The 27,893-nt window shown below is 64.7% G+C and overlaps 2 protein-coding genes across 4 annotated transcripts; both read left to right on the top strand.

The window, feature by feature from the left end:
- Window positions 1-1,466: 1,466 nt before the first annotated feature.
- On the top strand, window positions 1,467-19,097 carry EXOSC10 (exosome component 10). 3 transcript variants are annotated; one of them, XM_055138871.1, is made up of 25 exons: window positions 1,467-1,607; window positions 2,884-3,020; window positions 4,681-4,804; window positions 6,265-6,369; window positions 6,929-7,094; window positions 7,191-7,305; window positions 9,629-9,704; window positions 9,873-9,983; window positions 10,107-10,250; window positions 10,930-11,120; window positions 12,338-12,494; window positions 12,803-12,951; window positions 13,508-13,558; window positions 13,950-14,061; window positions 14,744-14,794; window positions 14,883-14,961; window positions 15,044-15,153; window positions 15,949-16,044; window positions 16,249-16,323; window positions 16,974-17,061; window positions 17,366-17,439; window positions 17,698-17,872; window positions 18,047-18,108; window positions 18,265-18,341; window positions 18,953-19,097. In XM_055138871.1, exons 1-25 carry the CDS (start codon window positions 1,509-1,511, stop codon window positions 18,981-18,983), a joined length of 2,655 nt encoding a protein of 884 aa, XP_054994846.1. In that variant the 5' UTR covers window positions 1,467-1,508; the 3' UTR covers window positions 18,984-19,097. The 3 variants fall into 3 exon arrangements, with proteins under 3 accessions (XP_054994846.1, XP_054994844.1, XP_054994845.1); XM_055138870.1 differs by lacking the exon at window positions 1,467-1,607 and adding an exon at window positions 3,873-3,980 and having other exon boundaries at window positions 2,991-3,020; window positions 4,681-4,853; XM_055138869.1 differs by lacking the exon at window positions 1,467-1,607 and having other exon boundaries at window positions 4,681-4,853.
- A 6,012-nt stretch (window positions 19,098-25,109) lies between these two features.
- Window positions 25,110-27,453, top strand: SRM (spermidine synthase). The gene is made up of 8 exons (XM_055139013.1): window positions 25,110-25,318; window positions 25,519-25,639; window positions 25,710-25,802; window positions 25,883-26,036; window positions 26,123-26,206; window positions 26,279-26,424; window positions 26,508-26,630; window positions 26,730-27,453. The coding sequence occupies exons 1-8, from the start codon at window positions 25,146-25,148 to the stop codon at window positions 26,748-26,750; spliced, it is 915 nt and encodes a 304-aa protein (XP_054994988.1). The 5' UTR covers window positions 25,110-25,145; the 3' UTR covers window positions 26,751-27,453.
- Window positions 27,454-27,893: the final 440 nt, after the last annotated feature.

The raw sequence follows: 27,893 nt of genomic DNA, 5'->3' as shown, positions 1-27,893 counted from the left end.
ACACAGTTCCTCCCCGTCTCCTCAGGGCCAGCTCCCAGTGCACCCTGACCACTGCTGCCTGCGCGGAGAGTACTGGGTGCCTCGGGGAGCAGGGCGGCCAGGGTGACAGTCCCCTGCCGAGTTAGGCCCGCTGAAGAGCAGGATCCAAACAGAAGGCGGGCGGCGTCACCGTGACGGCTCACTGGAGCAGCCGGAGAGACGCGGCTCAAGACGACGCGAGGCGGGGGAGGGCAGGGGGCACCAGAAGCCGCACTCACTCGTCCGCCTCCTCCACAGGGACGTTTCCTAAAGCTGTTAGATCCAGGAAGGAAAGTAACGGGGCTGAGAGACAGTTGTGGAGCAAGGGCCCCGGGCTTGAACCCCTGGCAGGCAGCCGGGTGGTTGCTGAGCCCCGCGGAGTGTGTCCTCCAGGCTCACTGACCAGGGTACTAGAGGCTATGTGCCTGCTTTGCACAGAGCTGACCCCTGCCGGCATCCCAGCTGGTCCCCCAAGCACCACCAGGAGGGACTGGAGCGATAGCGCAGCAGGGAGGGCGTTTGCCTTGCATGTGGCTGACCCGGGTTGATTCCCAGCATCCCATATGGTCCCCTGAGCACCACCAGGAGTAACCCCTGAGCATCGCCAGGTGTGACCCAAAAACAAACAAACACCACCAGGAGTGTCCACTGAGCACTGGGCCAGGAAAAAGCTGAGTGCCACTGGGTGAGGCCCCCCCCCCAAAAGATACGGAACTTGCCTGGCATTCAGCCGCACTTTCAGACGCCCCCGCCAAAGAAACCGTTTGAAATCTCAGTAAGATGCTCGTAGCAGGGAGGAGAGTGCGGCGGGTCACCCTGCGTCCCATACGGTCCCTGGAGCACCACCAGGAGGAAGTCCTGAGCACCGCTGGGCTGGGTATGGCCCACGTGAAAACAGGCTAGTAACAGTTTTAATCCTTACAAGAGTGATGCCTAGAACTATATATATATACATATATGTATACACACATACCTACATATGTACACATGCATATTTTGCTGCTGCTATGTTTGGGGCCACCCCGGCTGTGTTCAGGGTTTGCTCCCGGCTCTGTGCTCAGGGATCATTCGGCGGGGGGCGCACAGGTACTTGGTGGCCGCCAGGAAACATTAGTGGGCGGCGGGGGTGCGGCCAGTGGACATTCCGAGTAGCACTGCCGCTAAGGTAGCCGTCATAAGCCAAGTGACTTAACCGTCGGGCGCGCCGTCCCTGCTGCAAGGGGAGAGCGCAACCCCTCGGCCCCAGGGCCCTCGCACGGGGGCTCGGGGCTCTGCACGCGCCTCCCGCGCCGCGACCCGGCCGCCTCGTTCCGACTCCCCTTTGCGAGGCCGCCTACGCGGAACCCCGGGAAAGAACTCGGGAAAGCGCCCGGCGGGGGGCAGGGGCGGCGGCCCCGAGCACGCGCCGACGGCCCGGGCGCCCCGCCGGCCGCCAGCCCCGCCCCCGCCCCTCTGCGCACGCGCGGCCGGCGCTCTCGCGAGAAGACGCCATGCTGGCCGCCAAGATGGCGCCGCCCAAGGCCCCGCCGGCCGCCGAGCCCGCCGAGATGGTGCTGCCGGGCTTCCCGGACGCCGACAGCTTCGTGAAGGCGAGTGCGGGCCGCGCGCGGGAGGGACCCGCCCCGGGAGCGCCCCGGCCGCTGCTGCCCGCGCCCCGGGAGGGACCCGCCCCGGCCCGGCCCCGCGGCTCGCGGCTTCCGGCGCTTCCCTCGGGCTCGGGGCTCGGGGCGCCGGGTCGGACCGGGCCGGCCCCAGCACGGGGCGCCCGCCCGCCCGCGGGGGTCCGAGCTGCGCGCCCGCCTGGGCCGCGGCTTGGCTCCGTCTGGGGTAGAGCCCCGAGGGCCCCGGGAGCTCAGCCCGCGGGAGGCCCGGTCCCGCCCCAGCGCCCATAAGCGCCCGTGGGGGGGCGCGGGTCTGTGTGAGCGTGTGTGTGTGTGTGTGTGTGTGTGTGTGCGTGCGTGCGTGCGTGCGTGCGTGCGTGCGTGCGTGCGTGCGTGCGTGCGTGCGTGCGTGCGTGTGTGTGTGTGTGCATCCAAGGGTGTGTGTGTCTGTGTGTGTGTGTGAGCACCCAAGGGCGGGCTGTGTGTAAGAAATGAAATGACTTATCCATGACCATGGTGTGTGTGTGTGTGTGTGTGTGTGTCTGTCTGTCTATCTGTCTGCATCCACGGGTGCGTGTGCATGCGTGTCTGTGTGAGCACCCTTGGGCGGGGTGTCCGTGTGAGCACCCAGGGGTGTGTGTGTGTGTGTGTGTATGTCTGCATCCAAGGGCGCGTGTGCATGCGTGTCTGTGTGAGCACCCTTGGGCGCGGTGTGTGTATGTGCACCCGTGTGGTGTGTGTGTGTGTGTGTGTGTGTGTGTGTGTGTGTATGCATCCAAGGGTGTGTGTGTCTGTGTGTGTGTGTGAGCACCCAAGGGCGGGCTGTGTGTAAGAAATGAAATGACTTATCCATGACCATGGTGTGTGTGTGTGTGTGTGTGTGTGTGTGTGTGTGCGCGTGCGCGTGCGCGCTTGCACCCTTGGGCAGGGTGCGTGTTTGCGTGCGCCCATGGGTGCGTGTGTGATGAAATGACTGACCCAGCAGCGAGGCGAATGGGTAGTGGTGCTGGAGGTCAGGCCGAGCTGCTGTGCTGACAGTCTCGTTCTACCCGCCAACGCCTGTGCTCCCCGAAGCTGCTTTCCTGTTGCCTTGAGGCTTTGCCATGCAGCCTGGGGGGCAGGGGGGGGGCCGAGTCTGCAGGTCCTGAGGGTTAGGTGTGTCCCAAACGAACCGCTGTGATTGTCCGACCCTGGCCGGAGTGGGCAGACCTGCTGAGGGCCGGGTGGGCGCCACGTCTGAAACTTGTGCTTTCCTCGGCAACAGTTTGCACTCGGGTCGGTGGTGGCGGTCACCAAGGCATCCGGGGGCCTGCCGCAGTTCGGCGACGAGTATGACTTTTACCGAAGCTTCCCCGGCTTCCAGGCCTTCTGTGAGACCCAGGGCGACCGGCTGCTGCAGTGGTAGGTTCTGTGTGTGCGTTTGTGTTGTGGCACGCGTCTCCTAGGCTCTCCTCACCGTCACTAGCGGTGCGATGAGGAGCCAGAGGCGTGTGAACGCGGCCGGAGAGGTAGGACGGACGGACAGGGAGTAAGGTGTCTGCCGGGTTCGTCCCCGGCATCTGTCTGGTCCCCTGAGCTCCGCCCCAGTGATCCCTGAGCACAGCCAGGGTGAGGGCAGGGGGGAAACCCAAATAATTTAAAAAACCATAAATGAGACTGTGGATTTTGATTAGAGAAATGGTATTTTACAAATTTTCAGTTTAGCTTTTTATGGGGGGGCTGGGGGCCACTCCCAGCTTCAATACTCTCTGGTGCTCGGGGCCACTAGGGGCACATCCAGTGCCAAGGACGGGCCCTGGGGCTCCTGTATGCTAGACACGCACCCGGCCATTGATGACCTCCCAGTCCCTCCAGTCTTTTTTTTTGTCTTGGGTTTGGGGGCCGGGGGCAGCCACACCCAGTCGTGCTCAGGGCTTACTCCTAGCTTTGTGCTCAGAGATCAGTCTTGGCGGGCCCCAGGAATGTCATGTGGAGTGAGAGATCAAACCCGGTTGGCCGTGTGCAAGACTGACACCTTGCCCATTGTACTGTCACCTGTCTGTTATACCCACGTGCCCCGTCTGTTTTCTTGGTGGCAGTTTGGGCCACACCTCGCCGTGCTCTGGGGTTACTCCTGTCCTGCACTCAGGAATCCTCCTGGCGGTGCTCCGGGGACCATGTGGGGTGCCGGGAATCAAAACTAGCTCAGCCACGTATAAGACAAGTTCCTTCCCCACTGTGCTCTCTCTGGTCCCTAATTAATTTTTGTTTCAGTGCAGGATGCTGAGAGCTAGTACCTTGGTTACGGCACCTGAGCACGTGCCTCAGCCTGGTTTGATTCCCGGCACCGCGTGGTGCCCCCGTACTGCCAGGCCGTCCCTGGTAAGCCCCGCAGAGTCCAAGCAGTGTGTATCCTCTGGCCCGAGCGATAGTGCAGCAGGGAAGGCGTTTGCCTCGCATGCCCTTGGTCCCCTAAGCGTCACCAGGAGTAACCCCTGAGCATTCCTGGGTGTGGCCCAAAAAGCAATTTTAAAAAGTTAAAAGAAAGAGGGGCTGGAGCGATAGCACAGCGGGGAGGGTATTTACCTTGCACGCGGCCAACCCGAGTTCGAATCCCAGCATCCCATATGGTCCCTTGAGCACGGCCAGGAGTAATTCCTGAGTGCAGAGCCAGGAGTAATCCCTGTGCATCGCCAGGTGTGACCCAAAAAGCAAAAAAAAAAAAAAGAAAGAAAGAAAGAAAGAAAAGAATTGATTGCAGGTGGGGCCCCTTGGCCTCCTGAACTTGGAAATCTCCCCCCGAAAAAAATAAATAAGAAGAAAGGCTCTTGGCCCCAAAACACAGGCAGCGACGTAGTGCTGTCCATGGCAGAGTCAGGGTTCGAGCAGTCTGCGGGGGGTGGGGCTCCTTGGTGGGGCACGTGCCTGTATGCCCGAGACCTGGGTTGGGTCTCTGCACGGGAAGCTAAGAGAAGGGGGTGGATGGAAAGTGAAGCCCAGGGCTCCGCTCCCTGAGCTTCCCCCACCCCGGGGAGCCTCCTGGCGGGAGCTGCCGGCAGACTCACCGCCTCTCCGCCCGCAGCATGAGCAGAGTGATGCAGTACCACGGCTGCCGGAGCAACATCAAGGACCGCAGCAAAGTGACAGAGCTGGAAGACAAGTTTGATTTATTGGTTGACACCAATGATGTCATCCTGGAAAGAGTGGCGAGTATTTCACCTTCCTCCTCGGGTCCTTTTTCGGAGGGGGCGGAAGGTGAGCTACACCGACCGTGCTCCACGCTGGCCCCCGGGAGTGCTCAGAGAACCAGGTGGTGCTGGGGCTTGAACCCGGGGCTGCCACGTGATACGCAGAGTGTGCGCTCGGCCACTTGGGCCGCTCTCTCTCTGGCCCCTGTTGCATCGTCCGGGGACACAGGCGTCTTGGCACAGCTGCCTCTTGTCCGAGTGCCAGCTCGCAACTCCCCGGCGGCAGCTCTGACTGTCGCCAGAAAAGCCGCCTCTGGAACCCGCCAGAATTTGGCAGGTTTTTTTTGTGTTGCAGTTCGTGCCCGCCAGGGGCGCACCCCATTTTTGTGCGGCTCACACAGACCCGGGTGCAGCCAGAAGCCCATGTAGCCCAGGCTGGCAGACAGAGCTGCCAGGTTCCGGGTGGCTCTCGTGGACACGGCGGTTCTGAGCACTCGGGCCATCTGCTCCCAAGGCCTGGGTGTTCAGTCCGTTTTCACTGTGACTCCAGTCCTGTGACACGCTGACTTGCAGTGCTTACCGTGTGTGTGCGTGCGTGCGCATAGACCTGGTGCAGAGCAGAACCGAACCGCGAGGTACAGCTGCAGAGCACGTGGCTGGGGAGGGTCTGGCACAGGCTGACCCCCAGGCTAAGCGCCCTCCCCTCTCCCAAGCTTAGGGCTCCGGGTCCTGCTCTGGACCGCCAGCTGTCCATGTCCGCCTGTGCCCCTGCAGCCCCCAGCACGGCCTCTGTTCTCGGAATCTGTGCTTCTGGGTCTACTTCCGCAGTCGGGGGTCTTTGCACTTTGTTCAGTGTACCAGCTCCGTCTGCAGCCCCGTGGGAGTACTCGGCCTGACAGCTTAAGGAGCACCGGCCGAGGGATGAGCTGGCTGGTCACTGCCCTGCCTTTGCGAGAATAACTCTTGAACTGCTTGGGCACACTCCCAGTCACCTTTACTACTCAGTGTTTGGGGGCCACACCCTGCGATGCTCAGGGGTTACTCCTGGCTCTGCACTCAGGGATCACTCCTGGCGGTGCTTGGGGGACGATATGAGCTGCCGGGGATCCAACCCAGGCCGGCCACGTGCAAAGCCAGTGCCCTCCCCTGTGTCAGCTCCTCGGCCTCCTCCCTCCTCCTGCATGTGTGTGTTCTCGTGTCTTCCCAGTGACTCCCTTGGGAGGGGCTGGAGCGATAGCACAGCGGGGAGGGCGTTTGCCTTGCACGCAGCCAACCCAGGTTTGAATCCCAGCATCCCATAGGGTCCCCTGAGCACCGCCAGGAGTAATTCCTGAGTGTAGAACCAGGAGTAACCCCTGTGCATCGCTGGGTGTGACCCAAAAAGCAAAAAAAAAAAAAAAGAAAAAAAGACTGTCTTGGGCGTTTAGGTATTACTAAGGAAGAAACGAGATCTAAGCTGGTGTTCCTCCACCTGCCAGGGCATCCTGCTGGACGAAGCGTCTGGTGTGAGTAAGAACCAGCAGCCCATCCTGCCCACGGGGCTGCGAGTCCCCGAAACCATCGTGTCCAGCTGGAACCGGAAGGTGAGGCTGGGTCTGGGGGGTCTCAGCTCCTGCGGGCAGCTCGATCAGTGAGGGCCCCTGGGCCAGAGGGAGAGCCCGGAAGCTCCGTGCCCCGGGGCCGCGCAGTGCTGCGTCCTCATGCGGCACCCGGATGGCACTCCTGAGCACCGGCTGGGAGGCCACCAACCCCCGAGGGGAGTAACGGGGCCTTTTCCCGTCCCCCTTATGCTTCTACCTGCCGGACACGGAGCTCACCTGTTCTCAGGAACAGCCTCTTCCGCCCTCCCTCTTTGCTCCGCTCCGCACCACCCTGCCCGTCTACACGCATCACACGTCTTTGGTCGATGGCTCTAGGAATGTGGGGCGCGCTTGCTTTTTAGGGGGTGGCATGGGGAGGGGGTGTTGGGCCACACCTGGCAGTGCTCAGGGCTTACTCCTGGCTCTGTGCTCAGGGATCACTCCTGGCGGGGTTCAGGGCACCGTTCAGGGGGACTGAACCCCGGGCCACCCCTTGCAGACGCCCTCCCCCTCCGGCCCTGGCTTGTTACTCCGCGTGTTCTGAACTATTTGTTGGTCATAGGCAGGCGAGTATAGCAAAAAAACAAAATCGGAGACTTTCCGGCTGCTGCACGCGAAGAACATCGTGCGGCCACAGCTGAAGTTCCGCGAGAAGGTTGACAACTCCAACACCCCGTTTGTCCCGAAGATCTTCGTCAAGCCAAATGCCCAGAAACCCCTCCCGCAGGGTAAGTGGGGGCCTCCAGCCCAGGACGGGGTCCCGGGAAGCTTCCTTCCCCTCGAGGGGTGGAGCCGCACCACCCTCCCCCTGCTTCCGTCTCCAGCGCTGTCCAAGGAAAGGCGGGAGCGCCCCAAGGACCGGCCGGAGGACCTGGACGTGCCCCCTGCCCTGGCCGACTTCCTCCACCAGCAGCGCACCCAGCGGGTGGAGCAGGACATGTGAGTGTGGGTGCCCACCCCGCAGCTCCCGGCTCCCTCTGTACGACAGGAAGCGCAGAGTAGGGGTGAGGGGGGCCGAGGCCGTAGCACAGTGGGAGGGTGTTTGCCTCGCACGCAGCCGACCCGGGTTCACTCTCCGGCATCTCGTAGGATCCCCTGAGCAGGCGTGATCCCTGAGCATCGCCGGGTGTGACCCAAAAAGCGAACCAAGAAAAGGAATGGGTGGGTTCACCTCCCCCCAATAGGGCCACCTGCCCGTGTGCAGTCCCGCACGCACAGCCAAGGGGACTCGCCGCCTCAGCGTGCTTCCAGCATGTAGGGCAGATCACGAGTGGGGGGACTCGGCTTACTCCCGGCTCTGTGCTCAGGGATTACTCCAGGAGGGTTGGTAGGGACCAAAACTGAGTTGGCCCCGTCAAAGGCAAGTACCCTTCCTTGTGCTAAGGCTCTGGTCCCTTGATTTTTTAATATTTTAATTAAAAAAAAAAAACCTTGGGGCTGGAGCGATAGCACAGCGAGTAGGGTGTTTGCCTTGCACGCGGCCGACCCGGGTTCGATCCCTGGCATCCCATATGGTCCCCCAAGCACCGCCTGGAGTAATTCCTGAGTGCAGAGCCAGGAGTAACCCCTGAGCATCGCTGGGTGTGACCCAAAAAGCAAAAAAAAAAAAAAAAACCTTTTGGCTTTTTGGGTCACACCTGGCTCTGCACTCAGGAATTACTCCCGGGGAATTTTAGGGTACCACATAGGATGCCAGGGATCGAACCCAGGTTGACCCTGTGCGAGGCCACTATACTATCGCTCCGGCCTAAATTTTTTTTTTTTCTTTTTGGGTCACACCCGGCGATGCTCAGGGGTTACTCCTGGCTCTGCACTCAGGAATCACTCCTGGCGGTGCTTGGAGAACCATATGGGATGCCAGGGATCAAACTCGGGTCGGCCTCGTGCAAGGCAAACACCTTACCCGCTATGCTATCGTTCCGGCCCCTCCGGCCTGAATTTTTAATGGAATTAGACGTATCTGGGCCCAAGACGGTCCCTGCTGTAAAGCGTTTGCTCGCATGCGTGTGCCGGCCCAGCCTCACGGAGGGTTCTCCCAGCCCCGCCCAGTCCCTCCTGAGCGCAGAGCCTGGAATTGGCCTTCTGTGCCGCTGGGTCCGACCCCAGAAGCCACGGCGGGTAAATCATAAGTGATTTGGGTGCAGCCCAGAGCACTGCATAAGCACAGACTAGAGGCTGGGGGCTCGGGGACAGGCCGGGGCGGGGGTGAGGCTCTGACCGCTGGCCGTGGTCTGATCCCAGCATCGCATGTGGTCCCTGAGCGCTGCCGGCGGTGGCCTCCCGTGCCTGGGAGATGTGCGGCGGGTCAGGCGTGTGGGAGCAGCCCCGAGCCCTGCCGGGTGTCGCCCCAAAGCATACAGACGAGACTTCCCTCCCTGTGTTTGGGGCCTCGGGTGTGAGTTCAGCACTGCAAGTGGGAAACTGATCACATCCACGGATAGAGCCCCTCCCCGGGAAGCCTGGACCCAGACTGGACAGGAAGCCTTGTCTTCAGCCTGCAGGAAGGAGGCGGCCACGGGCAGTGAGGGGCAGCCTCCCTCCGGGGGCTCGCCCACTCGGGAAGGCTCTGCTCGGGCTGCGCCTGCCAGCGCCCCAGGGAGCCTGCACTGCCACGCCCAAGGCCGGGGCCGCCCCGTGTTGAATCCACCCTGAGTCCGATGGTGCGTCAGCCCTTGGAGCTGCCTCCAGCCCAAGAGTTTCAGACTTTTTTCCCCCCTCCCCGATTAGGGGGTTGAACTCGGGGCTTTGCAAATGCCGTTTGAGCTGTCTCCCCACCCCTCAAGTTAGGGTCTTTTGGAGCAAGACAACTAACATTTGGTGTTTGACTAAGAGGAGTTGCCATCCCCTTTACTTCCGGATTTGTAGCCTAGAATGGCAAGCCATAAAGTGTTGCGCAAATAAGTATATTGGATCTTCGCTAGTGAATAAGTCTTTAATGATTGTACCTTAAGGGTGACATGCTCATCTTGGTTTTTTTTTTTTTCCTGATGCACTTGAATTATCTCTGAAATAATGATGCTCTTGAGAGATTCACCACGTCTTTTCTCTTAGCTCAAATTAGGTGAAATCAGTTGCTTTTCCTTTGGATCATGGAGTTAATTATTAATAAATTGAATTTTTTTTTTCTGTTCCGGGGGCCACACCTGCCAATGCTCGGGGGTTACTCCTGGCGGTGCTCAGAGGACCACATGGAATGCCAGGGATCAGCGGAGCCTACCCGCCGCACGTCACTGGCCTCATTGACTGAGTTTGGTCTCTGCAGGTTTGCCCATCCGTATCAGTATGAACTCGACCACTTCACCCCCCCAGACTCAGCGCTGCAGAAACCTCAGCCCCAGGTTGGTGCCAGACGTGGCCCGGGGGTGGCCGGGGTGGGGGGGTGGTCCGGGAAGAGCAGGAAAGATCTGTTAAGGCACGCTGGGCTTCCTGTCTGGGTTCCTGCCCCCGTTGGCGCTGTGGTGGCGGCTGCTCGCCCACCGCCCCTCTCCTTCTGTGCCCTGGGACAGGAGTACAGGCCCGTGGAGGAGACGCCCTGCCACTTTGTCACCTCGCTAGACCAGCTCGTGGAACTCAACGAGAAGCTCCTGGCATGCCAGGAATTCGCTGTGGACTTGGAGGTAACCTGGGAGCGGCTGCGGGGAGGCGTTGGGCTCTCGCCCCCCGCGCTGGGGCCCTCGTCTGCCCGCGGAGCCGAGGGAGGAGCCCGGGGACAGCTGCGCTCTCTCTCCTCTCCCTGCCAGCACCACTCCTACCGGAGCTTCCTGGGCCTGACCTGCCTGATGCAGATCTCCACCCGCACGGAGGACTTCATCATCGACACACTGGAGCTCCGCAGCGACATGTACATCCTCAACGAGAGCTTCACGGACCCCGCCATCGTCAAGGTCAGCCGCCTGCCCGGCGAGTGAGCCCTGAGCTCCGCCCGGGTGGCCCAGAACACAGAGCTCAGACCGCACCTCCCAGGAAGATGCGGGATCTTTTCTTTGTTTTGTTTTGGGTCATACCCAGACATTCTCAGGACTCCCTCCTGGCTCTGCACTCAGGAATTACTCCTGGGGGTGCTCGAAGGACCGTATGGGATGCTGGGAATTAAGCCCCAATTTGGGGGGGAGGCCTTGACCACATCTGGCACTAAAAGCTCCCCCTCGTGGGGCTGGAGCAACAGCACAGAGGGGAGGGCGTTTGCCTTGCCCATGGCCGACCTGGGTTCGATCCCCGGCATCCCATATGGTCCCCAGAGCACCACCAGGGGTAATTCCTGATTGCAGAGCCAGGAGTGACCCCTGAGCATCACTGGGTGTGACCCAAAAAGCGAAAAAAGAAAAAAAAGAAAAAGCTCCCCCTTGTAGTGCGCAGGGCCACAGACGTGCCGGGTTTGAGCCAGTGTTGTGGCCGCTGCCCGGCAGCAGCTCCTGCCCCCGAGAGCGTGTCCCAGGAGCGGAGGCTGAAGCCGCATCAGAACAGGCGTCTGGCTGAGCGGTGACCTGTCCCCTCACCAGAGGCCGCTGGTCCCCGGGCGCACGTGGCCCCCTGCCGCCCCGCGTGACGGTGGCTGTGTTCCAGGTCTTCCACGGCGCAGATTCCGACATCGAGTGGCTGCAGAAGGACTTCGGGCTGTACGTGGTGAACATGTTCGACACCCACCAGGCCGCGCGTCTCCTCAGCCTGGGCCGCCACTCCCTGGACCACCTGCTGAAGGTCTACTGCGGCGTGGAGTCCAACAAGCAGTACCAGCTGGCCGACTGGAGGATCCGGTCAGTGTCTGGGCTCCGACACTCGGGGCCTCGGGGTGAATGTGGACGGACCTGAGCATGAGTGCAGAGGAAGTCATTTGTCCTTTACTGCTTGTTGGGTCACACCCGGCCATGCTCAGGGGTTACTCCTGGCTCTGCACTCAGTTGGTGGTGCTCGGGGGACCCTATGGGATGCCGGGAATCGAATCTGGGTCAGCCGTGTGCAGAGTAAACCCCGGCCCTGCTGTCCTATCGCTCCAGCCCCCACAACAGGGTCAGAGCAGTTCCCCTGGCTTTGTGGAAACTGGCCAAGAGAGGACGGTCATGGCAGTGTGTGTCCATGCTGGTCTCGGTGGGTCGCACTCTGGGTGTGTGAGGTGCTCGGGGGAGTCTGAGGAGCCCCGAGGCACTGAGTGTCTGCCCCAGTGTCACCGTCTCACCTGCAGGAATCTTGCTCTGCTTGGTCCCTTCCAGGTGGCTGGCTTCTCTGTCGGGGGCCGGGGCGCTGGGCTGCTTGCCTGGTGAGCTGCAGATCCAGGTTTGATCCCTGGGACCCCTAACGGTCCCCGGAGCCCACTTGGAGCAATACCTGAGCGCAAAGCCAGAAGTAAGCCTGGAAACAAAAAACAAAAGGAAGTCTGGCCCTCTGTGCAGGGGCTGGCTTGCATGCGGCTGGCTGTGGCCCCTTCCTGGGCACACGCAGGGTCCCCCGAGCACAGGGCCTGCCGTGACCCTCCACACAGAGGGCTGTGGCCCAGACTCCCTCACAGGAAGATCGGAAAGTCACTCCCCACTTCTGTTTTGTTTTGTTTCGGGATTTGGGGTCATACTCGGGGGTTACTCTTGGGCTCTGTGCTCAGGAATTGCTCTTGGCAAGCTCAGGGAGCCATATAGGGTGCTGGGGATCGAACCCGGGTCGTCCACATGCAGGGCAAGCACCCTCCTCGTGGAGGTGCCCAGGACCTTCTCCCGGCAGGCCTGGGGGCCACATGGGGTGCGGAGGTGCAAACCCGGTCAGCTGCGCGCGAGGCGGAGTGCCCGGCCCACTGTCCCGTGGGCTCCGGGGCAGCTCCGTGGCCCAGCAGGCCCTTCGTTCCCCACGTCGGTGCCCGCTGCCCTTCCCGGCTTGCCTTGGGCACTGGCTGGTGGCGTTTGCTGCAGGAAACTGTGGCTGTGTGTGTGGTGTTGGCCCTTCCCCGTCTCCGGTCTCCAGGGAGCTGTGTCCTCTGTGCCCGCAGGCCTCTGCCCGAGGAGATGCTCCACTATGCCCGCGACGACACCCACTACCTGCTCTACATCTACGACCGCATGCGGCTGGAGCTGTGGGCGCGCGGGGGCGAGCAGCCCGTGCAGGCCCGCGTGGTGTGGCAGCGGAGCCGCGACATCTGCCTCAAGGTGCCTCGGGCTGCCCCCGGCTCTCCCCTCGGAAGAAAAGGACCCGCGGCGGGCCTGAGGGATAGCTCAGCGGGGAGGGCGCTCGCCTGCATGAGACGACCCGGGTTCAACCCCCAGCACCCCACGTGGTCCCTAAGCCCTGCCGGGAGTGAGCCCTCGCACTGAACCAGGAGTAACTCCTGAGCACTGCCAGGGGTGGCCCAAAAACAAACAAAACAAAAAAAAAGGCAACGACCCCTTGGTCTGAAGTCGCCCAGGGGTGGCTGGGTTCCCACTGGTGCTGACTGATGCTCACTGACGTCTCGTAGAAATTCGTCAAACCCATCTTCACGGATGAGTCCTACCTGGAGCTGTACAGGAAGCAGAAGAAGCATCTCAACACGCAGCAGCTGACGGCCTTCCAGCTGCTGTTCTCCTGGAGAGATAAGACGGCCCGGAGGGAGGATGAGAGCTACGGGTGAGGGGCCAAGCCTTGTGACGCCAGAGGCCAGGGTTGGCGCAGTGGCCTGGGGCTTCCTTCCAGAGAGCGGGGCTGAGCTGGCCCCACAGGGTCCCCGGGAAGCACTGTCAGAAGTGACCCCGGGGGGCCAGAGTAATAGCCCACCAGGGAGGGCCTCACCCTGCAGGCCCCACCCCAGGTCTGATCCCCAGCAGCCCATCAGTCCCCTGAGCACCCGTGAGTGTGGCCCCAAACTAAGGTCCCCCTGGAGCGGCGTGCTGGGCTCACCCCTGAGACCTCCAGGAGTGACCCGGAACCAAAATTTGATCTTTAAGACTGTTTCCTAGTGGCTTCTAGTTGGAGTGGGTCCGGACCAGGGACAAACGGGCTCTTTGCTGGTTAGAGCAAGGGGACAGGCTTCACCGCTGAGTGGAGCGTGTGACTCCCGTGTCCCCCGGCTGAGTGGAGCGTGTGACTCCCGTGTCCCCCGGCTGAGTGGAGCGTGTGTCCCCCGGCTGAGTGGAGCGTGTGTCCCCCAGCTGAGTGGAGCGTGTGACTCTCGTGTCTGTTCCAGCTACGTCCTGCCCAACCACATGATGCTCAAGATTTCAGAGGAGCTGCCCAAGTGAGTCAGCTGGGCCCGGGGACTGTCCGCTTCTGTGTCCAGGGCTGGGCCTGGGGCTGGTCCCCGTCTGTCCCCACCTGTGTCCAGGGCTGGGGGCCCTCGGTAGTCATGCTGCCGGGTGGTCACTGTGGGGGTCAGTGGTTTTCAGTGGCCGTGGTGCCCGTGGGGTAGAGGTCGCGGACTGGTGTCAGCCGGGAGGCAGGGCCTGCGGTTGGCGCCTGTGGAGGGACAGTGCCGCAGGCTCGGGCCTCGCAGGATCTCCCGCATCTGCCGAGGTGGCTGCGGTGTGGGCTGGGGCTCTGGCGCCCGCAGCCTCCTGAGCGCAGGGCGTGAGCTGTCTGTCCTGCGGCGTGGCCGGCTGGCATGTGGTGACTCCGCCCTCCATGTGCAGGGAGCCGCAGGGCATCATCGCTTGCTGCAGCCCCGTCCCCCCTCTCGTACGGCAGCAACTCAACGAGCTGCATCTTCTGGTCCAGCAGGCGCGAGAAATGCCGCTGCTCAAGGTACGGCGTTGCCGGCCCGGTGGCCCCCGCACCCCGGCAGGTCTGCTCTGGCCGGCAGCGCCAAGGGCTTGGGGGACCCACCCCGCCCCCACACAGCCCCCTAAAGGCCCCCAAAGGCCCCTGGTCTCAGCCGGGGCCCCGCCCATGCGGCTCTCACCTTGGGATACCCGGGCCTGGTTAAGGAGCTCGGCCCGAGCTGGGAGGGGCCACTGCCATGTCCACCCGGTGCCCAGCACTGTCCCGTGTGGTCCCTGCCGCCCTGTAAGGAGGCGGCCGATGGTGGCCGGCGTCCCTAGACGCTCTCTAGGACGGGGGCTGCAGGCTTTGCACATGGGGACAGGGGGGCTCCTGGTTCCCAAGCACAGTGGGAGCGACCCCTGAACACCCCAGTGTGGCTCCCAGACAGGGCAGTGAAAGGAAACAGGCGTCGGGCCAGAACCCCAGGCGCATCCGGAGGGGTTGCCCCGCCCCCGCGTTCCCGGGCCTGCTCCCTGCTGCGCGGTGGCCTCGGGTGCCCCTTGGGGTCCATGATCCGACTCACCGAGAGCAGCCCCGACCTGTGTCAGGGTCGCCCCAGGAGGGGTGGGCTTCGTTCCCTGCCCCCCTGGGCGCCGGGCTTGTCCTGAGAGGACGGTGCCGGCCGGGCCCCGCAGCAGCTTCTCACGCCCCGTTTCCTCCCCAGTCGGAAGTGGCCTCCGGCGTGCGGAGGAGCGGGCCGCTGCCCAACCCCGAGGTAGGCACGCATGTCGGCTCTCCCTGGGGCGTCCCCGCGGGCCGCGGTGCTGGGCAGGGACTCAGGCCCTCGGCGTCTTCTCCCCCAGCGACTGGAGAACGTTCTCTTCGGCCCTCACGACTGCTCCCACACCCCAGCGGACGGCGGTTCTGGCGTCCCCAGCAGTGGTAACGGGCGACCCCCTGAGAGCTCGGGACACGGACCCCGCCTGTGCGCGCCCGGGGGTCTGACGAGCCCCTTCCCTCCCAGGGCCCGCGCCCGAGCGGAGACAGGCCAGCCTCTTCCCAGACCAGCCGGAAGAGGAAGCCCTGCTGGACACCAGCTGCCTCGTGGCCAGGGCTGTGGTCACCCTGTTCAGCGTGAGTGCGCCGGGCACGGGCCCTCCGGGGCTGGGGCCGCCCAACTGGTCAGCCGGCTGCAGTGGCCCGGGCTGGCGAGGCTGTGGGGGGCTCTGGGCTCCCCCCGTGCTGCCCGTCCTCGGGGCCGCGGGCCCGCAGTCCCCACTGGCCACATGGGCTGTCCCCGCCGGTGCGCCTGCACCCGGAGCAGACGCGGGCACTCCTCTGCCCTGCGCGCGTGGACAGCAAGGAGCTGGGGGCAGCGTGTGCCTCCGGGAGAGACCAAGGCCTGGGGGCAGCACCGGGCGGACGGCTGCTGCCTGGGCTGAGCTCGGCGTCCGTGCACAGACCCGCCGCGCCCCCGGGCCCGTGTCCTCCATGCGGACACAGTCCAGCTGCTCTGTCCTACTGAGCCTGCGTCCAGAGACCCCCGATAGGCCGGGGTCTGGATCAGAACTCCCTCGAGTGTGCTCCGGGGCGTGGTGGGTCGCCGTTGGCAGGAGAAACGGGCTCGGGGCGGTAGAGTGTTGAAGTCCGGCCCGTTGCACCTTCCCCTTGTCGGCCGGAAAGGCCCCTCCTCACCCCGCCAGCACAGTGACCTTCTCGTTTGGTTTTGTTTGGGGGCCACATCTGCACTCAGGGCTCCAGGCCTCAGACCCGGGCCCACTGTGTGCAGGGAAGCGCCTCCCCTGCCGGGCTCTGTTCTGCTGCGCCTGGTCCCACGGAGCAAACTGAGTTCCTAGTGTCACTCGTACTCCGCTTCGCGTCTCCACGCCACAGACAGTTGTGGTGACCCTTTCCTGCCCGCGCCTGTAGGAGCCAAGTGCTGAGGAAGACGGGCCGGCCGCCCTGACGGTCGCCCAGAAGAAAGCCCGGAGCATCATGGAGTCCTTCGAGAACCCGTTCCGGATGGTAGGCGGGGCCAGGGACTGGCCGGGGTAGGGGGCCGTGCGTCTAGACGCTCACACTCGCCGTGTGGCCCTGGGCCCAGTGGTCCCGGGTGCGACTCAAGTCGAGGGCTCCCAAGAGGGGCCGCCCAGAGAGCCCCCGATGAGCCCGAGCCCTGGGCCAGTGTCCACTGCTCCGCTGCTGACCAGGCCTCGTCCCTCCCCGCAGTTCCTGCCGGCGCTCGAGCACCACGCTCACATCTCCCAGGCAGCCAAGTTCGACCCTTCCTCAAAGATCTACGAAGTAAGTGACGTCCTCAGAGGGGACCCTGCCCCCACGTGTCCGGCAGTGGGATTCGCCCTCCCAGGCAACACCCCTCCCCACTCCTGGGGCCCTGGGTGCCGCGTCCCCTGCGCTGGGCAGGCAGGTGGCCTGGCCCCTCGGCTCCAGCCGGGAGCCAGTTGTGGCTCAGCCGTGTCCCCTGCCTGTCGCCCAGCTGTGTCCTGAGGCCCTTTCCTGCTTCGGAGAGGATGTGGCTCCCTGTCCCGGGCGGTGAAGGGCCGGGGCTGGGGCGCTGGGGGCAGCGGGCCCAACAGCAGAGCCACGCGGATTCGTCCGTCTTGACGGTCCTGCATAAGTCAGGCCGGCGGGGACTTCCTGTGGTTCTGTTTGGAATCCGCAGCTCAGGGTGGGTGGTTCAGGGGCCGGAGCGAGGCACAGCGGGGAGGGCACTTGCCTTGCACGCCGCCAGCCTGGGTTCCATCCCCAGCGTCCCATACGGTCCCCCCGAGCACCGCCAGGAGAGCAGGGTCGGGAGCAACCCCTGTCCTGTGCGTTGCCAGGCGTGGCCCAGGCCCCGGAGAGGAGCCTGGGGCTCTCAGACCCGCTGGCCCCGCACAGGTGACGCAGCTGCGGGCTGACTGGGCTTGTCGGGTTCCGTCTCGTCTTTGTAGATCAGCAACCGCTGGAAGCTGGCCAGCCAGGCGCAGGGGCAGAAGGACGCCAAGGACACTGCCAGGAAGGGCGCAGCCCCGCCCCCAGGTAGCGCCTCCCCACGCCTGTCCCCGCGGGAGTACTGTGGGGGGCCCGAGGGGCAGAGCGAGCCGAGTCTCCCGGGGCAGGAAGGGCCTTGGCGAGGACGTGGCAACTGCGGGGGGCTGGGAGCCGGCCCGGGCCCGCCTTGCTCGCCCTGCTGGGGACACGCAGGAGCCCTGACAGAAGGGTCAGAAGCGGGGGCAGGAGGTGCCACCTCGTCTGCTGGGCAGGGTGGGCCGAGGGGGCGGGGGGACGAGAGCGCGGGCCGGAGCCGGGAGTCGCCGCCAAGCCCCCGGACCTTGTCTCGCAGCCGCCCGGGAGGAGGCCAAGCAGGAGCCGCAGATGCCCGAGGAGCCGGCCCTGTCCGTGCGCCAGCAGATCGCCGTGGGTATCGCCGGCCGCCCTGTTCCGGGACCCACGCCGGGCCCCAGGCCCCTGCTTTGCTTTGCAGGGGGTGGTCCGGGGTCATTGGGGGTGCTGAGGGCTTGAACCCGGGCCCTGCATGCAGAGCTGATGTTCAGGCCTCCAGACACGTCCCCCACCCACCCCTGCCGGCAGGGGCGGGGCAGAGCCCTGGGTGTCCCCGGGTGTCGCCTCTTCTCAGGCTCACCCTCTCCCCGCCTTGCTTCCCTGTCCCCACAGCGAGAAAACGCTGCCAAGAAGCGAGAGCGAGTGGCCAGTGACCCCAGCGCCCCCGACCAGAAGCAGGAGAAGAAACGGCCCAAAGTGTCCAGGAAGCCCCCGGAGCCCGAGCAGGCGCCCGGGCGAGATTTCACCCCGTTTGACTACAGCGCGTCCGACTTCCAGGCCTTCGCCGGTGAGGCCCGGCCCGACGGGCTGTGGGTGGTGCCCCCGGCGCGTGGGAGTGGGGCTGGCTTCCATGGCGGCACTGGGCACAGCGACCCCGGGAGCTCATGTCCCCCCGCGGGAGCAGGCTCGAGTTTCCGGGGCCCTGGGGCTCATCCACGCCGGCACCTGTGTTGTCCTTTAGGGAACAGCAAAACCAAACCGGCCGCCCAGTTCGACCCCAGCAAGCAAACCGTGGCCGGCAAGGTGAGACCCCAGCTTGAGTCCCCGCGCCACTCCGACTGTGGCAGCAGCATGAGGGGGCAGGGCGGGGCGTTCCCCTCGCTCCTGCCTGTGCAGCCCCCAGCCCAGCACCCACACGCAGGGACACCCTTACCCCGAAACTCGCTTTCCCTCTCCCAGAAGTGCTTCGCGGCCAAGAAGCTCAAGCAGACCACAGGGAACAAAAGCATGTCCTTCCCGGCGGGGAAGTCGGACAGGTAGGTGGGCCCCAGCAGCTCGCCGCCCCGCGCCCCCGAGCACTGTTGGTGGGGAACGAGGGGCCCTCTGAGCCTTCCGCACCTAAACAGGGAGTCTGGTTTCCTGCCGTCTCCTCAGAAGGTGGCTGAGGGTCTTCCAGGCTTCGGGAGACAGCACGGGGGCAGGGCTCTTGCTTTGCACACGGCCAGCACAGACTGGCTCCCCTCGCCCCACAGGGACCCCCACGCCCTGCCGGGAATGACCCCTCAGGACTAGGCCCCAAGCACTGCCGGGGGCCCACAATTTAAAATAAATGAAATAAATAAGGGCATCGTAAGCCCAGGGGTGGGGCTTGGGTCGGGCACGTCCCTCGCCTGTGTGTGAGGCCCCAGGTCCCCTCTGCACACACCCCTCCCCGGTGCGGCCATTGCTTAATTCCTGGGGCCAGAAAGGGGGTCCTGCAGGCAGCTGGGTCCCCCTGACCACCAGGAGTGACCCCTGAGCACCGCAGAGTTGGCCCATGAACTCAGGACCCTTGGAACCGACCTTCCCAGGCCGGCCCCGGGAGCGGGGAGAGAGCATGGGGGCTGCAGGGGTGCAGGGAGCGAGCCTCTTTCCTGTGTCTCTGCAGAGGGTTCAGGCACAACTGGCCGAAGAGATAGAGCTCACGAGACGCGGGGCCCGGCCCGGAGAAGCGGAAGGCGGCGGGTTTTGTACAGACTCATTTTTAAACCATTAAAAAACTCTTACTGGAAGAAACCTGGCCCTGCCTTTTCCCCTGCTGCTCAAGGGGACGCCGGCCCGAGGCCCCGCTGGCTGGGGGGAGGGATTAGGGGCGCACCTGGGGGTCAGGGAAGGGGAGAGCACCTCCCGCTCTGCCCCTCGGGAGGCCCTGCCTCTGCCCTTTCTCCCCTGCCAAGGTCTGCGGTTGGATGGGGAGCAGTGGGGTGGGGAGCAGCAGGACCGAGATCCAAACGGAAACTGACGCTCGGAGCGTTTGACTCAGACTGTTCCCTTTGCTTTGCTTTGCGACCACGCCTGGCTCTGAGCTGAAGGGTTCCTAGGGGACCAAATGGGGCTCAGGGACTGAACCCCTGTTGGCTGTGTGCAAGGAAGCGACCTCCGCAGCCCCTCAGTCGGGTTTCCTGTTGTTCTGTAGTTTGGGGCCACAGCTGGCTGGGTGCTGGCTGACTCCCGGCAGGTGAACCCGCCTGTCACTTTGGCCCTCAGTGCCTTTGTCAAATACAGTGCACGGAATAGTGCCCTTTTTTAACACAAATACTTCAAGAAAAAAAAGATTTCTGTAGGAGGGGGCTGGAGTGATAGCACAGTGGGTAGGGCGTTTGCCTTGCACGCAGCCGACCCGGGTTTGATTCCCAGCATCCCATATGGTCCCCTGAGCACCGCCAGGAGTAATTCCTGAGTGCAGAGCCAGGAGTAACCCCTGTGCATCGCTGGGTGTGACCCAAAAAGCAAAAAAAATATTTCCGTAGCAGCTTTTCCCACCAGTGACTGGAGCGGACAGTTGGGCCTGGGGGATGGCCCAGGAGCAGCAGCTGGGCCCACTGGTCAGGGCGGGGGTGTGGGTGGTGCAGGGGGACATGGCAGAAGTGGAACGAGTGCAAGAGGCGCCTTCTTACCCAGGTGCCCTCTGGGGGCAAGGGGCAGCGACCGGGCTGGAGCCTCTGTCCCGGCCCAGCTCCAGGCCCGGTGGCCGCTGCCCCGCCCGCTGGCCCCTGAGAGGCACGGCGCCCACCGCCTCCTCTGCCCGATGCTTTGTCTTGTTTTGTTTGGGGCCCAGCGCAGCGGTGCTCAGGGCTTACCCCTGGCCCTGAGAGTCGCCGTCGCTCTGGTCCCGCTATTTTATTTTATTATTTTTTGCTTTTTGGGTCACATCTGGCGATGCACAGGGGTTACTCCTGGCTCTGTACTCAGGAGTTTCCCCTGGTGGTGCTCAGGGGACCATATGGGATGCTGGGATTCGAACCTGGGTTGGCCGCGTACAAGGCAAACGCTCTACTGCTGTGCTACCCCTCCAGCCCCATCCGCTATTTTATTTTGGTGGCAGTGCCAAGATTGAGCCCAGGCCAGTGTTTTCCTGAGCCAGATCCCCGAGCCCCAAGTTCCCAAGAACTTGGTGACATGGGGACCAGAGACAGTACAGCGGGGAGGGCCCTCGCCTTGCACACAGCCAGGTTGGGTGCCCCGTACTCCTTAAGTTCCCCTGAGCCCCACCAGAGTGACCCCTGACCAACCATCTGCTGCGGCCCAAAAGCTGGGGCTTGGGGGGAGACTTAGTAACATGGTCCCAGCAAGGGTTACTGGGAAATGCCAGTTTTTCTAGGTCCCAGGATGCTCTGAGCACATTTGGGGTGAGCACATGGAGGCCAAAGCATGTTTGCCTGCCCTGACGAGCGGCAGCATCTCTTATAAAAACAAACAAAAAAAGGTGGAGGGGCTGGAGCGATAACACAGCGGGGTGTTTGCCTTGCACGCAGCCGGCCTGGGTTCAATCCCCAGCATCCCCTATGGTCCCCTGAGCACCGCCAGGAGTAATTCCTGAGTGCAGAGCCAGGAGTAACCTCTGTGCATCGCCAGGTGTGACCCAAAAAGCAAAAAAAAAGAAAAAAGAAAGTGGCTAGGTGGCACAGGGCACTGGCTTTGCATGTGGCCGACCCCTGTTTGTTCCCCGGGACCCCATATGGTCCCCCAAGCCTGCCAGGAATGACTCCTGAGCACAGAGCCAGAAGTTGGCCTGACACAGCTGAGTGGCCAAGACACAGCAAAATAAAAGGAGGGGGGGTGAGCAGTGATAGCACAGCAGGGTGGGCGTTTGCCTTGCACGCGGTCGACCCAGGGCCAATCCCCGGCATCCCACACGGCCCCCTGAGCACCACCAGGAGTGATTCCTGAGTGCAGAGCCAGGAGTAAGTCCTGAAAATCACCAGGCATGACCCAAAAAGCAAAAAAAAAATGAAAAGGGAACAGATGGACATAGTTTCATCTCTTAATTTTGTCTCGGGGTCACATCCTCAGGGTTTGCTCCCAGAGGTGCTCTAGGGGCCAGCAGGGGCCTCCTGCACCCAAAGCCTGTTTCGTCCCTTTGAGCATCTCCCCGGCCAGCCCCCAGGTGAGAATTGTTTTTATAAGAAGCTGGGGGCCACACCTGGCTATGCTCACAACTCACTCCTGGCGGGGCTCCCGAGACCATATGGGGTGCTGGGACCGAACCCAGACCTGCTGTGTACAAGGCGAGTGACCTCCCCGCCACACTCTCTCCAGCCCCGAGGGGACTGTTTTCAAGTGAGCAATCCCTGGTGAGACTCGGGCCCCAGGAGGCTTCGTGAAAAGTGTGTTTGGGCCCGGGCAGGCAGCAGAGAGGACACTGGGACATGCCCCAGGGCCCTTGCTCCTGCGGGCAGCCCTGGCTGGCTTTTTCTTTGGTGAGGTTTTTGTTTGTCTTTTTGAGATTTTTTTAATTAATGTATTTCTTAAGTCGCAGATACACAGTTACAAAGTTGTTCATGATTGGGTTCCAGTCATACAACGTTCCACCGCCAGTCCCACCACCAGTGCACATTTCCCACCACCGGTGTCTCCAGTTTCCCTCCCGACACCCCTGCCCCCAGCCCAGCCTGCCTTTAACTCGGGCACTTTTTTCTCTCTCGTGCTTTGGGCATTTTGGTTTCCAGGTACTGAGGTCGCCGTGTGCATGTCCCTTTGCCTACTCCCAACACTCAGATTCTGTCTGAAGCGATCATTCCCAGCTGTTACTGTCATAGGGGTCCCTTCTCTGTCCCAACTGCCCTCCAACCGCGGACCAGTCCTGGCCCCTTTTTAGTTCTGACGTCACTTTCCCTGCGCTGAGCGCAGGTGCCCGGAGACCAGGACCTCTGCCACCACACACCTGCTCCAGCCCGAGCCAGCCCCCAGCCCTGTCTGTGTCTATGATGGGACCATGCCAGGGCCACAGCTCAGAGGCCGGAGCACAGGTGTGGCATGCAGGAGGCTGTGTTCAGTGCTGATCACCACCGGGTGTGGCTCCTGAAAAAAATAATGGCCAGAGCGAGTCCAGCAGGGAGGCGGCCAACCTGGGTTCCTCTCCAGCATCCCATACGCTTTCCTGAGCACCGCCAGGGGTGGCCCCAAAACCAAGATCAAAATTCAAGGTGGGGGGCTGGAGCGATAGCACAGCGGGGAGGGTGTCTGCCTTGCATGCAGCCGACCCAGGTTCGATTCCTCCATCCCTCTGGGAGAGCCCGGCAAGCTACCGAGAGTATCCCGCCTGCACGGCAGAGCCTGGCAAGCCACCTGTGGTGTATTTGATATGCCAAAAACAGTAACAAGTCTCACAATGGGAGACGTTACTGGTGCCCATTCGAGCAAATCGATGAACAACGGGACGACAGTGCTACAACAGTGCAGTGCTACAGTACACACAGGGGTCCAGGGGTGACGCCTGGCTCTGCACTCAGGAATCACTCCTGGTGGTGCTCGGGAGACCGTATGGGGTGCTGGGGACCAAACCCAGGTCGACCGTGTGCAAGGCAAGTCCTTCCCCTCTGGCCTGTCACTCCGCCCCCTAGAGCTGGGTTTTGACGTATGACACTTCTTCACTGGTCCCCAGGGTCCACCCCCGTCCCCTCCCACCCCCCCCAGCCGCCCATCTCCACAGGCACCTTTCGAAGTCTGTGGATTTGTTTGGTTTCCATGGTTTCAGTGACGTGGACGGGCCACTTTTAGGCACTGACCCCCAACCAACACACATTTAAGTGTTTCATGAAAGTTGGCATCGCCCGGGCCTCTCTGGGGTGGGGCTATTTCAGGCGCGAGAAACTGTTTGCCCTGAGCCGTTCCCTTCCGAATTACAGCTAAACCTGTGACCACTTAACCCGGAGCAGCTGGCTGGGCCCCCAGCTGCACCCACTGGCCCCGTGCTGTCCCGTGGCAGCCCATGCCCTGGGCCAATGACCACCCCCCTCCCACCACCCCTGGGCCAGTGACCACCCCCCCTCCCACCACCCCTGGGCCAGTGACCACCCCCAACCCCCCATCCCTGGGCCAGTGACTACCCCCAACCCCCCCATCCCTGGGCCAGTGACCACCCCCAACCCCCCCATCCCTGGGCCAATGACCACCCCCCTCCCAGCCCCTCCTGGTCTTAAAAACACCACCCTAAGAAACTGGGTTGTCTAAGGCAGGAATCTTACATTTGTTTTGGTTTCCGGGCCAGTCTGGGACGGTGCGAGAGGCTGACCCAGGCCCCTGCAGCTCTGGGGGTCGGCGGTGGGCTTCCTCTGTCTCTCTGGCGCCCCGGCTCGAGTTTAGAAATGGGCCCGAAAACGCTTTGCTGATAAATGTGCCACCCTCCAGATCTGTTTTGTTTGGGGGCCACACTCAGCTGTGCTCAGGGGCTTACCCAAGGGGCCACCTATGGGCGGGCCGTGAGCAAGGCCGGTGCCCCCCGCTGCCCAACTGCGCCAGGCCTCCCGCCGGGTTTGTATGATGCTGGTCTGTGCTGGGGCAGTGCCAGGCTTCTGCCCCCCCCCCGGGGGGCTTCTTCACCCTGATGGTCCCTACCAGTCACGGGCCTCACTGGACTGGCCACGAGGGCCCCTGGCAGAACCAGCGTCCCTTCCTCGGGGTCTTCCCTGTCCGAGTGTGGGTGCGGGGACGGCTGCCCGCTAGCCCCGAGGGTCCTTGCCGTGGGTGCGCGTTGGCTGCTGAGGACGCACCTGCCCGGTGCCAGGACCACGCGGAGAGCTCAGCCTGGCGGCCAGCCAGGGGGTGCCTGGCGCTGTCGCTCGGGCGGGCAGGGCTGCCAGCCACAACAGCAGCTGGAGTCCCCGCGCCCCCGCGGCAGTGTCCCAGGTCTGGCGGGTGGGCGAGGCCCGGCCCAGCCTTCTGCCGCCACGCAGGAGGCTCGGCTCACCCAGGCAGGCGCTGCTGGCGGGGGAGGGGGGGCCTCTGAGCTCTTTGGCAGCTCTGGGGGAGGGGGGGCGGATGGCCCAGTGGGCAGGGTGCCTGCGCACACAGGCTTCCCCGAACGTGCCAGGGTGGGTGCGGGCCCCACACCCAGCAGCTTAACTAGAGGAGCCTGGCTTCCTGGGGCTGGGCGCCGCGCCCCCGCCGGCCCCTGCCACGTCCCGGCGGCTGACACCCGGCGAACTCGCGTGCAGAGCAATGAGCATGGACCGTCCGCTGATGGGCTACCCTCGCGGAGCCGGACCCAGTGTCAAAAAAAAAAAAAAAAGCACGAGCACGCCAGCCTCTCTGGGTGCCGAATACGCGTGTGCCGGCTCCTTCCGGGGCGCCGGTGAAATGGGCGACGCGCGGGACGCGCTTCCCCGGCCGGCCGGGAGCGGCTGCTCGGGCCCAGCGGCCGGCCCAGGGTCCTCCTCCGTCCTCGCCCAGCAAAACACAGGGACGAATAAGGGCTCGGGGGCCGGCCCCGACCCCGCCGGGCGCCGAGGCGGGACGCGCACCCGCGCCCCTTCCGCCGGTGCGGCCCGCCCCGCCCCGGAACCCGGCCCGGCCGCGGCGCCCGGCGCGGCCCCACGTGGCCCCTCGGAGCGGGCCGCACTAGCCTGCTGCCGCCGACGGACGCGCGCCGCGGCCAATGGGCGCGCCTCGAGCGCCGGGGGGGCGGAGCCGCGCGCCAGCACCCGCGCCTCCATTGGGCGGCCCGCGCCCCGCCCCCGTCAGGCCCCGCCCCCGTGGTTAGGTTGCGGCGCGCGCGGCGGGCGGAGCCGCTCCCGTTGTGCCGCGGCTCGGCGCGGCCTGCAGTGCCCGCGCCCCGCGCCCCGCGCCCCGCGCCCCGCGCCATGGAGCCCGGCCCCGGCCCCGCCGCCGCGCCCGGCCCCGGGCCCGCCGCCATCCGCGAGGGCTGGTTCCGCGAGACGTGCAGCCTGTGGCCCGGGCAGGCCCTGTCGCTGCAGGTGGAGCAGCTGCTGCACCACCAGCGCTCGCGGTACCAGGATATCCTCGTCTTCCGCAGGTACCGCCCGGCCCGGCCCGGCCCGCGACCCCCGCCCCGCGCCCCCCGCCCCGCGCCGCTGTCACGCGTGCGGGGGGCCCGGGCCGCGCCGCGCCGCGCGCGCCCCACGTGCCCGTCCGGGACGCGTCCCCGGGATGGGCGACCCCGGCGGGCCCCGCGCCCCCCGCGGCCCCCGCGCCCTGACCGCGCCCCGCCCGCAGCAAGAGCTACGGGAACGTGCTGGTGCTGGACGGCGTGATCCAGTGCACCGAGAGGGACGAGTTCTCGTACCAGGAGATGATCGCCAACCTGCCGCTCTGCAGCCACCCGGACCCGCGCAAGGTGGGGCGGGCCCGCGGGCCGGGTGGGGGCCGGGCCGGGCCGGGGCCGCCCGCTGACCGCCGCCCCGCAGGTGCTCATCATCGGCGGCGGCGACGGCGGCGTCCTGCGCGAGGTGGTGAAGCACAGCTGCGTGGAGTCGGTGGTGCAGTGCGAGATCGACGAGGTGAGGCCCGCGCCGGGGCGCGCGCGCGCGGGGGTCCGGGGGGCCCGGGCCTGCGCCCAGCCTGCGCCCTCTCCCCGCAGGACGTCATCCGGGTCTCCAAGCAGTTCCTGCCCGGCATGGCCGTGGGCTACGCCAGCCCCAAGCTCACGCTGCACGTGGGGGACGGCTTTGAGTTCATGAAGCAGAACCAGGACGCCTTCGACGTCATCATCACCGACTCCTCGGACCCCATGGGTAGGCGGGGGCGGGTGGGCAGGGCGCCCGGGCCCGGCGGGGCTCCGCCCCCCGGCCACTGTGCTCAGGCCGGCGTCCCCGCGCAGGGCCCGCGGAGAGCCTCTTCAAGGAGTCCTACTACCAGCTCATGAACACGGCGCTCAAGGCCGACGGCATCCTCTGCTGCCAGGGTGAGGGGCGGCCCGGCGGGCGGGCGGGGGCGGCGGGGCGGCAGCCGCCCACTCTGCGCGTCTCCCCCGCAGGCGAGTGCCAGTGGCTGCACCTGGACCTCATCAAGGAGATGCGCCACTTCTGCAAGTCCCTGTTCCCGGTGGTGGGCTACGCCTACTGCTCCATCCCCACCTACCCCAGTGGCCAGATCGGCTTCATGCTGTGCAGCAAAAACCCGGTGAGGGGCCTGGGGGTGCTGCTGGGGGCGGGGGGCAGCGGGCGGGCCCCAGAGCAGCCCCTCACGGCCCTGCCCGGCCGCAGAACACCAACTTCCGGGAGCCGGTGAGGCCGCTGACGCAGAAGCAGGTGGAGGCCATGCAGCTGAGATACTACAACTCCGACGTGCACCGGGCCGCCTTCGTCCTGCCCGAGTTCGCCCGCAAGGTGGGCGCCCGGGCGGGGTGGGCTCGCGGGGCAGGGCTGGGGCGCCCCGAGGTGCAGCCTCAGGGCCAGACAGCCCCCCCCATACACTTCTCCCGCCAGGCCTTGAATGAAGTGAGCTGAGCCTGACGTCAGCCTGGACAAGACCGTCGCCCCTGCCCCCGCCGGCTGGCCGCCACCAGGGACCGCTGCCGGCCGCCCGGGTCGGACTGTCTGTCTCGGGCACGCGGCCCCGGGGCTCTGGCAGCCGTGTACAGCCCCGCCCCGCGGCCCTGGCCCACCAACACGTGTATTTATAACAAACTTCTGCATCTGTGTCCACGACCTTGCCTGACCCGCCCGAATCCCCGCGACCTCAGACCAGCGCCGGCCCCCGGGGGACACTGCACAGGCCCCCTGACCCGCCCCCCGCAGTGCAGGCCCAGGCCTGGCCAGCTGCTGGCAGCCCTGCTCTGAGCACTGGGTCTTGTCCAGGCTTGTCGCGGGCCGGCGGGGGGCTGCTGGAGGGGGCCCCGGGGGGCCGGCTGGGCTGCCGGGCTCAGACCCGCAGGTGCCACGTGGGCCGGTGGTTGGTTGGGCGGCACTGTGCCCTCTCCATGGTGCTGAACCTCGCCCGGCCGCCTGCGGGCCAGGAAGGAGGCTCCCGGGGCCGGGCCCCAAAGGCCTCTCTGCCCTGCCGATGTCCTGGCGTCCACGGCACAGGGCGCCGCTAGCCAAGCCCCTTCCCCACAGCCAGAGCCTGGGAGGGGACAGGCGGGGCCTGGGGATGTCGGGTTGGCGCCTTCCGGTCCACGCCAACCAGGTGTGGTGGGAAAAGCGGGCATCCACCCCCCACGCACACCTCTAACCTGGGGCCCAGTCAGCCGCTGTGACCCCCGACAGTCCCCTCCGATCGGAAGGCCTGGGAGCTGGTATGCAGCCCCTCCCCCACAGCCCCAGAGGTCAGAGGGCAGAGACAGGAAGTGCGGCTCTGCCCGGCCCCGGAAGGGACAGTTCACAGGCTTCAGGGGGACCCAGGACTCCTCGCTGTCCTGGACACGCGAATCCACAGTCCCCTGGCCCCGGGGCCGTGTACACAGCAGTGGGGTTCTCTCGTGGAGGGCACGTGCCTAGTGACCCCCAGGCCCCCGGCGGGCCTCCGGGTTGTGGCACGGAGAGTAAGACGGCCCGCCTGGGCTGGGTCTGCAGCCGGCTCGGTCCCTGCACGGGCCGTGGGTGGACATCTCGGCCGGGATGGAGGGTCACCCTCCACCCCGTACTCCAGGC

This window comes from Sorex araneus, chromosome 5, assembly GCF_027595985.1.
Source record: "Sorex araneus isolate mSorAra2 chromosome 5, mSorAra2.pri, whole genome shotgun sequence".
NCBI classification, from domain to species: Eukaryota; Metazoa; Chordata; class Mammalia; order Eulipotyphla; family Soricidae; genus Sorex; species Sorex araneus.
The sequence above is the reverse complement of the archived record's forward strand: the minus strand, read 5'-3'. Positions and strand labels throughout refer to the sequence as shown.

Bases quoted from the DNA above. Each gene is read 5' to 3' on its own strand.
- EXOSC10 (XM_055138871.1), top strand. From the start codon at position 1,509: ATGCTGGCCGCCAAGATGGCGCCGCCCAAGGCCCCGCCGGCCGCCGAG. The intron at 10,251-10,929 runs GTCAGCCGCCTG...GCTGTGTTCCAG, and splicing joins CGGACCCCGCCATCGTCAAG to GTCTTCCACGGCGCAGATTC. The intron at 17,873-18,046 runs GTGAGGCCCGGC...GTTGTCCTTTAG, and splicing joins CGACTTCCAGGCCTTCGCCG to GGAACAGCAAAACCAAACCG.
- SRM (XM_055139013.1), top strand. From the start codon at position 25,146: ATGGAGCCCGGCCCCGGCCCCGCCGCCGCGCCCGGCCCCGGGCCCGCC. The intron at 25,803-25,882 runs GTGAGGCCCGCG...CTCTCCCCGCAG, and splicing joins TGCAGTGCGAGATCGACGAG to GACGTCATCCGGGTCTCCAA. The intron at 26,425-26,507 runs GTGAGGGGCCTG...GCCCGGCCGCAG, and splicing joins TGCTGTGCAGCAAAAACCCG to AACACCAACTTCCGGGAGCC.